Here is a 12,142-nt window from a genome sequence, read left to right as displayed (position 1 = left end):
ACAACAGGACGTCATCTGCAAACAGGCAAATCTTATGTTGTGTAGGACCTATATAAACTCCACTAACAAGGGTAGAAGACCTCATTTTCTCTGCCAAAGGTTCTATTGCTAGGATGAAAATTAATGGCGACAGTGGACATCAATATCTGAATTTTCAATACAACTGCAAATAGCCAAAGCCATCTCATCCAAAATACAAATGGGGCTAGAACTTGCCATGCGTCAGAAGTTGGAAGCATAGAAACAAAACAGTCACAATGTTGATGAATTCTCCACAGATATTTCCCTCATTCCCACTCAGTGTACCTGGCATAGGAAGGTAAAGATTCCTTTCTGCTCGTGCAGAAGCCGGGGCACACTCCCTGGCTTCACCAATCCTGGGGGCTGGAAGAGCTGATCTCGGTGTAAAGCCCCTTTCCTCTCCTCATTCCAAACATCGATCTCCTCCTGATAGTATGCAAATGTGCAATTATCCCCATATTTACAGTCATGCCGACTCTGGATGTCTGCAGCAAAATAACAATTATCTGTTATTCACAAACATTACCGAGCATAATTCAAAACCTCTAAAACATACAACTCCACATAAACAATATTGTCCAAAATCTGTTTGTTAAGACAATCATTGCAATACAGGTGCGTCTAACCTCAATGGGAAGATCAACTGTACACTTTACCCTGTGATCCCTTTGTTCTTACAGTTTGATACCATTTAAAGATGGATTGATTGACAGAGCACCCAGAAAACAACTGCATGTAGCAACCCCCAGGGCACGAGCTATGGGGAAATGTGAGAGGCTACACTAACACCTTGTAACCAGGTGGTAAACACCAGCAGGTCACTTTAGTTATAATTTTGGAGATGTCCTCCTGCAGCGTTGGAATAGCCTACAGGGGTATAATGGAAATGCTCGGTGGGTCCAACTACTTTCCTTAATGTCAGGTTCCAGACTGTGCGCTTATATTATACATTGTTACTCTATTATTGGGTCAATTACATGGTCTCTTCATGGCTGGCCAAGCCTCTGTGGAGCCTTGTGTTAACTGGTTACACCCCATAAGCATGAGTCCCTATCACTCCAGTCCTCTGGTGGGTCCTCATGCCCCAGTCCAATACCTGCTATCTAGTTGCCATCTGTGCTATTAATCCTTGTATTTATATGGTAAAGGAGAGGTCTCATATTTACATTCTCTTTACTTTGACATAAGATACAGATACCAGTGCACTTTGCATTGGATCTAATTGGTGCTGCTTGGTATCCCAGGACAGGAAATATAAATAAAGCTGCATGACAGGGTTAAAAAAAAAAAAAATTGTTTCTGGAAAAAACACACCAAAAAAACGCTTTTTGTTTTGTTAAACCAGGTTTGTTTTATGTTGCATTAATGTTTTAATTTAAAAAAAAACCTGAATCATGTATTAGAAACCTTGAACAACTATATTTTAATGTTTTCTAACAATAATGATACGATGCTTTGATTTGATTTATTTTACAGCTTATTATTCCTATTAAATCTGCATATCTGTAGATAAACTAAACATATTAAAACATACAAAGTACACTCAGAGATGGAGGACATTGAAAATAATAAAAAAATAATGTTAAGAATTAGTCCTGGGCATGCCACTGGCATTAAACATGATTAATAAAAACACCATATTTTAGTACAATATGCTTTTTTTAAGAAGTCATGGCGCCGTGCCTGTAGTAACAGCATAATTTAAAAAAAAAAAATCAGAGTGGGTTTTATTAAAAACACCATTTGGTTTAAGGCAGCCAACCCTATAAAAACAAAGCATTAAAGAAAAAACTAAATACTTCGTGAAATTTACAGCAGGACATATACAGGTTAGGTGTAGAACACTAAATGGCACTGAAGCCTTATGTAAAGGATAGGTATAGAACACTAAATGGCACTGAAGGCCCCTGTTTATACAACAGCACATTTCTGGTATTAAGCATCAATAATATGAGCTAGAACCTTTCACCCTGTGTTAGTATTAGCGCGCCACTTCCAATACATTTGAGAAGGTAAATCATTTCCAAAAAGTACTTGTTACTCTACATTGAAAATGAAGCTTTGTACAGAACTAAGCTCTCAATTCAGAAATCACTACAAAAATGGATGCGATGGGAACACAATGGTTTTAAAGAAATTGCTTTAATGTCAAGTGCTAAAATACTATTTTCTCATTTATCCACTTTTAGAGGACACTGCTTACCTTATGAATGTTCCAAAAGTGCCCCTAGGAGACAGTATGCGGAGAACAGCTATCTACCCAAAGCAGCAAACTTAGAATGCACAATGTAGCAAAACTATCTATCAAGGTCCAAGATGCTGCCTGGCACAAGGGTACAACCAATGCACCACGCCACACCACAGGCTCTCACCAATTCAGAGAAGAGGACCTTAATGTTAACAGAAACCCAATTTCTCTCAAGAGAAATGACATCGTGAAAAAAAAGTGTTGGTTTTTTTTTAGATTTTGGTCACCTCCCTGACTAGGGCCCTTCTCCCCCGATCCCTCAGTTTAGACGACCGGCCATCTCTGGGAAGAGTCCCTGTGGTTTCGAACTTCTTCCATTTACAGATGATGGAGGCCACTGTACTCATTGGGACCTTCAAAGCAGAAGATATTTTTCTGTACCCTTCTCCAGATTTGTTCCTCGAGACAATCCTTAAAGGTCTACAGACAATTCCTTTGACTTCATGCTTGGTTTGTGCTCAGACATGTACTGTCAAGTGTGGGACCTTATATAGGGGGTAATTCAGAGTTGATTGCAGCAGCACATTTGTTAGCAGTTGGGCAAAACCATGTGCACTGCAGGTGTGGCAGATATAACATTTGCTGAGAGTTAGATTTGGGTGGGTTATTTTGTTTCTGTGCAGGGTAAATACTGGCTGCTTTATTTTTACACTGCAATTTAGATTTCAGTTTGAACACACCCCACCAAATCTAATTCTCTCTGCACATTATATCTGCCCCCCCCCCCCCCTGCACTGCATATGGTTTTGCCCAACTGCTAACAAATTTGCTCCTGCAATCAACTCTGAATTAGGACCATAGACAGTTGTGTGCCTTTCCAAATCCATATCCAATCAACTGAATTTACCACAAGTGGACTCCAATGAAGCTGTAGGAACATCTCAAGGATGATCAGTGGAAACAGGATGAACCCGAGCTCAATTTTGAGCTTCATGGCAAAGGCTGTGAATACTTATATACATGTGATTTCTTAGTTTTTTATTTTTAATAAATTTGCAAAAATCTCAAAAACTTTTTTCATATTGTCATTATGGGATATTGTGCGTAGAATTTTGAGGGAAAATTAATTTATTCCATTTTGGAATAAGGCTGTAACAACATAATGTGGAAAAAGTGAAGCGCTGTGAATACTTTCCGAATGCATTGTAAGCCTGTCGAAATGTAGCTGCTTCATACCAGTCACCTTCATATAGATGCAGATGTCCTGCACAAAGAAAGCAGTCTATCACATCCTGGAGGCAGAGAGATGTTTGACTATCAGAGGCTACCTCTAAGTCCCACAGCAGGGATAACAATAGCTTGGGGTTAGAAGAACTTTGCAAAATCTGTACGGATTCCGGAGGCTTGATAAAGCAATAATGATTCAATATAAAGTCCCACAGAACTACTGTTGGCATATAGTGCGGTGGAATGTATAAAACCATCAAATCTTGGGAAAGGCAAACAGATTGATAGGGCTGAAATCTGAACCTTCAGAGAGACCAACCTGGAGGCATGCAACGTTAAAGGCAAAGTGAGAACTTCTTACACCAGACAATGTATGTTTACCCCACACTGGAAATTTTCCCCTGACCTCTGTACGAATGAGCTCCTCAGAAAGCTCTGGTAACAGTAGGCACTGGATGTCCCTTGAAGGCCTAAATCACTGATCTCTACCCACAGATGGTGCCTGGTAATTACTTTATGGGTGAGGGCACTAAGAAATCTAAGACAACCTACTTCTATAAAGAATCTGGTCCTGAAATAGCAAGGGATGGCAGCCCACCACAGATTATCTGGGTGGGGAGATAGCCTGTTTTACAGCAGAATTTGGGCCCAAATTCGCTGCCCACGCACACATTGGAAGTCAGAATTTAAAGGGAAAGATAGTCTGAATGTTGCACTGTGCAGTTTTCCCCCTAATGACCACATACAGAGACGTGTTAATGGGATTAAGATGTTTGATTCTCCTAATGTTCTTGATTACCAATTCCGAATACAACATTAAAGGTTTGGCTGTGCCTTGCACTGCCCTCTTCTGGTCAGTGACAAAGAAAACAATTTTCTGACCTTTGCACAGCATGTAAGGACCATTAAAATTGACTTTCATGGGTCGATGCCGAATCTTGAGCCATGCTTTGTTTTCAGAACTCTTCATTCGTGCTAACAAAAGGTCTTTTTTGCACTTGTGCTCTAATTTTTCCCTGTGGGTGTAGTCCAGAGCCTTTGGACCTGAAGAGAACAACATACAAACAAATTAACTTCAAATAATTAGCTGCAGCTACAAGATTTAAGATGCTCATACACGCACACTATAAACTACTGTCAGGTAGTTGGGCTGAATAACCTGAAAATGCTACCCTAATTCAGCCCGATTTTCTTCCATGCTCAATAAATTCCAGTAAGTCACTTTGGAGATCACAAACAGTAAGATGATTACTCAATTTGGTCAAACTGACCAAAGAAGATTGTACTAGCTTTCAAACAACCACAGTACAGAATGGAACAAAAAGTGAGTAATTGCTGCTGGATTTAGGATTACCCTAAAATGCAAGGACCCCAATTCCACATAATTAGTTATAAGCCTTTTTATGGAAATATTTTAGTGTAATAAAAATAAGAATTTACTTACCGATAATTCTATTTCTCGGAGTCCGTAGTGGATGCTGGGGTTCCTGAAAGGACCATGGGGAATAGCGGCTCCGCAGGAGACAGGGCACAAAAGTAAAGCTTTCCGATCAGGTGGTGTGCACTGGCTCCTCCCCCTATGACCCTCCTCCAGACTCCAGTTAGATACTGTGCCCGGACGAGCGTACACAATAAGGGAGGAATTTTGAATCCCGGGTAAGACTCATACCAGCCACACCAATCACACTGTACAACCTGTGATCTGAACCCAGTTAACAGTATGATAACAGGGGAGCCTCTGAAAAGATGGCTCACAATAACAATAACCCGATTTAGTTAGCAATAACTATGTACAAGTATTGCAGATAATCCGCACTTGGGATGGGCGCCCAGCATCCACTACGGACTCCGAGAAATAGAATTATCGGTAAGTAAATTCTTATTTTCTCTATCGTCCTAGTGGATGCTGGGGTTCCTGAAAGGACCATGGGGATTATACCAAAGCTCCCAAACGGGCGGGAGAGTGCGGATGACTCTGCAGCGCCGAATGAGAGAACTCCAGGTCCTCTTTTGCCAGGGTATCAAATTTGTAGAATTTTACAAACGTGTTCTCCCCCGACCACGTAGCTGCTCGGCAGAGTTGTAATGCCGAGACCCCTCGGGCAGCCGCCCAAGATGAGCCCACCGTCCTTGTGGAATGGGCTTTAACAGATTTAGGCTGTGGCAGGCCTGCCACAGAATGTGCAAGTTGAATTGTGCTACCAATCCAACGAGCAATCGACTGCTTAAAAGCAGGAGCACCCAGCTTGTTGGGTGCATACAGGATAAACAGCAAGTCAGATTTCCTGACTCCAGCCGACCTGGAAACTATATTTTCAGGGCCCTGACAACATCCAGCAACTTGGAGTCCTCCAAGTCCCTAGTAGCCGCAGGTACCACAATAAGCTGGTTCAGGTGAAATGCTGACAATAAGCTGGTTCAGGTGAAATGCTGACACCACCTTAAGGAGAAACTGGGGATGAGTCCGCAGCTTTGCTCTGTCCGAATGGACAATCAGATATGGCTATGTGAGTCAAAGCCGTCAAATCTGACACTCGCCTGGCCGCGGCCAGGACCAACAGCATGGCCACTTTCCATGTGAGATATATCAAATCCACAGATTTGAGTTGTTTTAAACCAATGTGATTTTAGGAATCCCAAAACTACGTTGAGATCTCCCAGTGCCACTGGAGACATCAAAGGGGGGTTGTATATGCAGTACTCCCTTAACAAACTTCTGGACTTCAGGAACTGAAGCCAATTTCTTTTCTGGAAGAAAATTGACAAGTCGAAATTTGAACCTTAATGGACCCCAATTTGAGACCCATAGACACTCCTGTTTGCAGGAAATGTAGGAATTAACCTAGTTGAAATTCTTCCGTGGAGCCTTCCTGGCCTCACACCATGGAACATATTTTCACCTAAGCGGTGATAATGTTGTGCGGTCACCTCCTTCCTGGCTCTGACCAGGGTAGGGATGACCTCTTCCGGAATGCCTTTTTCCCTTAGGATCCGGCGTTCACCCGCCCTGGCGTCAACGCAGCTGCGGTAAATCTTGGAACAGACATGATTCTTGCTGAATCAAGACCCTTCTTAGTATCTCTTGAAGTTCCGGGTACCAAGTCCTTCTTGGCCAAACCGGAGCCACGAGTATAGTTCTTACTCCTCTCCTTCCTATCATTCTCAATACACTGGGTATGAAAGGCAGAGGATGGAACACATACACCGACTGGTACACCCACGGTGTTACCAGAGCGTCCCAGCTATTGCCTGAGTGTCTCTTGACCTGGCGCTTCATGTGGGACGCCATCATGACCACCTTTGGTCTTTCCCAACGGTTTACAATCATGTGGAAACTTCCAGATTAAGTTCCCACTTTTCCGGGTGGAATTCATACATGCTGAGGAAATCTTCCCAGTTGTCCACTCCCGGAATGAACACTGCTGACAGTGTTATCACATGATTTTTCGCCCAGCGAAAAATCCTTGCTATCATTGCCCTCCTGCTTCTTGTGTCGCCCCGTCTGTTAACGTGGGCGACTGGTATGATGATGTCCTACTGGATCAGCACCGGTTGACTTTGAAGCAGAGGTCTTCCTAGGCTCAGAGCATTGTAAATTGCCCTTAGCTCCAGTATAGTCATGTGGAGAGAAGTCTCCAGACTTTACCACACTTCCTTGGAAATTTCTTCCCTGTGTGACTGCTCCCCAGCCTCTCAGGCTGGCATCCGTGGTTACCAGAACACAGTCCTGAATGCTGAACGTGCTGCCCTCTAGAAGATGAGCACTCTGCAGCCCCCACAGAAGAGACACCCTTGTCCTTGGAGACAGGATTAACCGCTGATGCATCTGAAGATGCGATCCGGACCATTCGTCCCGCAAATCCCCCTGAAAAAAAAAAATTTTTGCGTGAGATCTGCCGAATGGAATCGCTTCGTAAGAAGCCACCATTTTTCCCAGGACTCCTGTGCATTGATGCACTGATACCTGGTCTGGTTTTAGGAGGTTTCTGACTAGTTCGGATAACTCCCTGGCTTTCTCCTCCAGGAGAAAACCTTTTTCTGGACTATGCCCAGAATCATTCCTAGGAACAGCAGACGTATCGTCGGAAAACGGCTGCGATATTTGGAATATTTAAAATCCACTCGTGCTGTCGTAGAACTACTTTAGATAGTGCTCTTCCGACGTCCATTCTTTTCTTTGAAGAATCATCTTTTCGGCCATTACCCTGGTAAAGGCCCGGGGTGCCGTGGATACTTCAACGGCAGCGTCTGAAACTGATATTGACAGTTCTGTACCACGAACCAGAGGTATCCTTGTTGAGAAGGACAAATTTGGACATGGAGGTAATCCTTGATGTCCAGGGACACCATATAGTCCCCTTTTTGGTTCGCTATCACTGCTCTGAGTGATTCCATCTTGATTTGAACCTTTTTATGTAAGTGTTCAAAGATTCAGATTTAGACTACGTCTCACCAAGCCGTCTGGCTTAAGTATCACAATATAGTGTGGAAGACTAATACCCTTTTCCTTGTTGTAGGAGGGGTACTTTGATTATCACCTGCTGGAAATACAGCTTGTGAATCTTTTCCAATACTGCCTCCCTGTCGGAGGAAGCCGTTGGTAAAGCAGACTTCAGGAACCTGCGAGGAAAAGATGTCTCGACTCTCCAATCTGTACCCCTGGGATAATACTTGTACGATCTAGGGGTCAACTTGCGAGTGATCCCACTGCGCGCTGAGACTCTTGAGACTACCCCCCCACCTCACCTGAGTCCGCTTGCACGGCCCCAGCGTCATGCTGAGGACTTGGCAGACGTGGTGGAGGGCTTCCTTTCCTGGGAAGGGGCTGCCCGCTGCAGTCTACTTCCCTTACCTCTATGTCTGGGCAGATATGACTGGCCTTTTGCCCGTTTGCCTCATGGAAACGGAAGGATTGAGGCTGAAAAGACGGTGTCTTTTCTGCTGAGATGTAACTTGGGGTAAAAAGGTTGGATTTCCCAGCTGTTGCCGTGGTCCCCAGGTCCGATGGACCGACCCCAACTAACTCCTTTCCTTTATACGGCAATACTTCCATGTGCCGTATGGGATCTGTATCACCTGACCACTGTCGTGTCCATGACATCTTCTGGGAGATATGGACAACGCACTTATCTTGATGTCAGAGTGCAAATATCCCTCTGTGCATCTTGCGTACATATATATAGAATGCATCCTATTAAATGCTCTATATCAATAATATATTTTCAGTCAGGGAATCCGACCAAGCCAACCCAGCACTGCATATCCAGGCTGATGGCGATCGCTGGTCGCAGTATAACCACCGTATGTGTGTATATACTTTTTAGGATATTTTTCCAGCTTCCTATCAGCTGGCTCCTTGAGGGCGGCCGTATCTGGAGACGGTAACGCCACTTGATAAGCGTGTGAGCGCCTTATCCACCCTAAGGGGTGTTTCCCAACGCGCCCTAACTTCTGGCGGGAAAGGGTATAACGCCAATATTTGCTATCGGGGTAACCCCACGCTTCATCACACACTTCATTTTATTTTATCTGATTCAGGAAAAACTACAGGTAGTTTTTTCACTCCCACATAATACCCTTTTTTGTGGTACTTGTAGTATCAGAAATATGTAACACCTCCTTCATTGCCCTTAACGTGTGGCCCTAATGAGAAAATAAGAATTTACTTACCGATAATTCTATTTCTCGTAGTCCGTAGTGGATGCTGGGGACTCCGTCAGGACCATGGGGAATAGCGGGCTCCGCAGGAGACAGGGCACATCTAAAAAAGCTTTTAGGTCACATGGTGTGTACTGGCTCCTCCCCCTATGACCCTCCTCCAAGCCTCAGTTAGGTACTGTGCCCGGACGAGCGTACACAATAAGGAAGGATCTTGAATCCCGGGTAAGACTCATACCAGCCACACCAATCACACCGTACCACTTGTGATCTGAACCCAGTTAACAGTATGATAACAAAACGAAGTAGCCTCTGAAAAGATGGCTCACAACAAGAATAACCCGATTTTTGTAACAATAACTATGTACAAGCATTGCAGACAATCCGCACTTGGGATGGGCGCCCAGCATCCACTACGGACTACGAGAAATAGAATTATCGGTAAGTAAATTCTTATTTTCTCTAACGTCCTAGTGGATGCTGGGGACTCCGTCAGGACCATGGGGATTATACCAAAGCTCCCAAACGGGCGGGAGAGTGCGGATGACTCTGCAGCACCGAATGAGAGAACTCCAGGTCCTCCTTAGCCAGAGTATCAAATTTGTAAAATTTTACAAACGTGTTCTCCCCTGACCACGTAGCTGCTCGGCAAAGTTGTAATGCCGAGACCCCTTGGGCAGCCGCCCAAGATGCGCCCACTTTCCTAGTGGAGTGGGCCTTTACAGATTTAGGCTGTGGCACTCCTGCCCCAGAATGTGCAAGTTGGATTGTGCTACAGATCCAACGTGCAATCGTCTGTTTAGACGCAGGAGCACCCATCTTGTTGGGTGCATACAATATAAACAGCAAGTCAGACTTTCTGACTCCCGCCGTCCTAAACTATATATATATATATATATATATATTTTTTTTTTTTTAGGGTCCTGACAACGTCTAGTAACTTGGAGTCCTCCAAATCCCTAGAAGCCCCAGGCACCATAATAGGTTGTTTCAGGTGAAAAACCTGACACCCCCTTAGGAAGAAAACTGGAGACGAGTCCCAGTTCTGCCCTGTCCGAATGGAAAATTAAATATGGGCTTTTGTAAGACAAAGCCGCCCATTCTGACAATCGCCTGGCCGAGGCTAGGACCAACAGCATGGTCACTGTCCATGTGAGATATTGGTCAACAGCATGTTCACTTTCCATGTGATATATTTCAAATCCACAGATTTGAGCGGTTCAAACCAATATGATTTTAAGGAATCCCAACACTATGTTGAGATCCCACGGTGCCACTAGAGGCACAAAAGGGGTGTATATGCAATACTCCCTTGACAATCTGGACTTCAGGAACTGAAGTCAATTCTTTTCGGAAGAAATTCTACAGGGCCGAAACTTAAAGCCTTAAAGAAACCCAATTTTAGGCTCAAAACACTCCTGTTTTCAGGAAGTGTAGAAATCGACCTAGTTGAATTTTCTTCTTGGGGCCTTCCTGGCCTCACCCACGCAACATATTTTCACCACATGTGGTGATGACGTTGTGCGGTCACCTCCTTCCTGGCTTTGACCAGGGTAGGTATGACCTCTAATGGAATGCCTTTTTCCTTCAGGATCCGGCATTCAACCGCCATGCCGTCAAACGCAGCCGCGGTAAGTCTTGGAATAGACATGGTACCTGCTGAAGCAAGTCCCTTCTTAGCTCCCCAGGCCCTTAGTCCTCTGTGAGCATCTCTTGAAGTTCCGGGTACCAAGTCCCTCTTGGCCAATCCGGAGTCACGAGTATAGTTCATACTCCTCTATGTCTTATAATTCTCAATACCTTGGTTATGAGAAGCAGAGGAGGGAACACATACACCGACTGTTACACCCACGGTGTTACTAGGACATCCACAGCTATCGCCTGAAGGTCTCATGACCTGGCGCAATACCTGTCCCGTTTTTTGTTCGGGCGGGACGCCATCATTTCCACCTTTGGTCTTTGCCAATGGCTCACAATCATGCGGAAAAACTTCCCTATGAAGTTCCCACTCTCCCAGGTGGAGGTCATGCCTGCTGAGGAAGTCTGCTTCCCAGTCGTCCACTCCCGGAGAGAACACTGCTGACAGTGCTATCACATGATTTTCCGCCTAGCGAAAAATCCTTGCAGTTCTTTCACTGCCCTCCAGCTTCTTGTGTCGCCCTTTCTGTTTACGTGGGCGACTGCCGTGATGTTATCCCACTGGATCAATACCGGCTGACCTTGCAGCAGAGGTCTTGCTAAGTTTAGAACCTTATAATTTTGCTCTTAGCTCCATCTATGTGGAGAGAATTCTCCAGACTTGATCACACTTTCCTGGAAATTTTTTCCCTGTGTGACTGCTCCCCAGCCTCTCAGGCTGGCCTCCGTGGTCACCAGCATCCAATCCTGAATGCTGAATCTGTGGCCCTCTAGAAGATGAGCACTCTGTAATCACCACAGGAGAGACACCCTTGTCCTTGGATATAGGGTTATCCGCTGATGCATCTGAAGATGCGATCCGGACCATTTGTCCAGCAGATCCCACTGAAGAGTTCTTGCGTGAAATCTGCCGAATGGAATTGCTTCGTAATAAGCCACCATTTTTTACCAGGACTCTTGTGCAATGATGCACTGACACTTTTCCTGGTTTAAGGAGGATCCCGATTAGCTCGGATAACTCCCTGGCTTTCTCCTCTGGGAGAAACACCTTTTTCTGGACTGTGTCCAGAATCATCCCTAGGAACAGTAGACGTGTCCTCGGAAAAGCTACGATTTTGGAATATTTAGAATCCACTCGTGCTGTCGTAGAACTATTAAAGATAGTGCTACTCCGACCTCCAACTGTTCTCTGGACCTTGCCCTTATCAGGAAAGCGTCCAAGTTTCTTTTAAGAAGAATCATCATTTCGGCCATTACCTTGGTAAAGACCCGGGGCGCCGTGGACAATCCAAACGGCAGCGTCTGAACTGATAGTGACAGTTCTGTACCACGAACCTGAAGTACCCTTGGTGAGAAGGGCAAATTTGGACATGTAGGTAAATGTCCCTGATATCCAGTGACACCATCTCG

At 44.6% G+C, this 12,142-nt stretch overlaps 1 protein-coding gene across 1 annotated transcript in view; it reads right to left on the bottom strand.

Annotated features, from left to right (window-relative positions):
* Positions 1-12,142, bottom strand: part of LOC134958822 (zinc finger CCCH domain-containing protein 7B-like) — a 296,536-nt gene that overhangs the window by 107,956 nt on the left and 176,438 nt on the right. Inside the window, exons 14-15 of the mRNA XM_063941538.1 lie at positions 4,319-4,480; positions 307-506 (exon numbers count right to left, since the gene is read on the bottom strand). Coding sequence (XP_063797608.1) covers positions 307-506; positions 4,319-4,480 — 362 coding nt within the window. The remainder of the gene's footprint in view (positions 1-306; positions 507-4,318; positions 4,481-12,142) is intronic.

Source organism: Pseudophryne corroboree, chromosome 9 (genome assembly GCF_028390025.1).
Source record: "Pseudophryne corroboree isolate aPseCor3 chromosome 9, aPseCor3.hap2, whole genome shotgun sequence".
Classification (NCBI taxonomy): domain Eukaryota; kingdom Metazoa; phylum Chordata; class Amphibia; order Anura; family Myobatrachidae; genus Pseudophryne; species Pseudophryne corroboree.
Note: the sequence above shows the minus strand (reverse complement) of the source record. Positions and strands in the feature narration are given on the sequence as shown.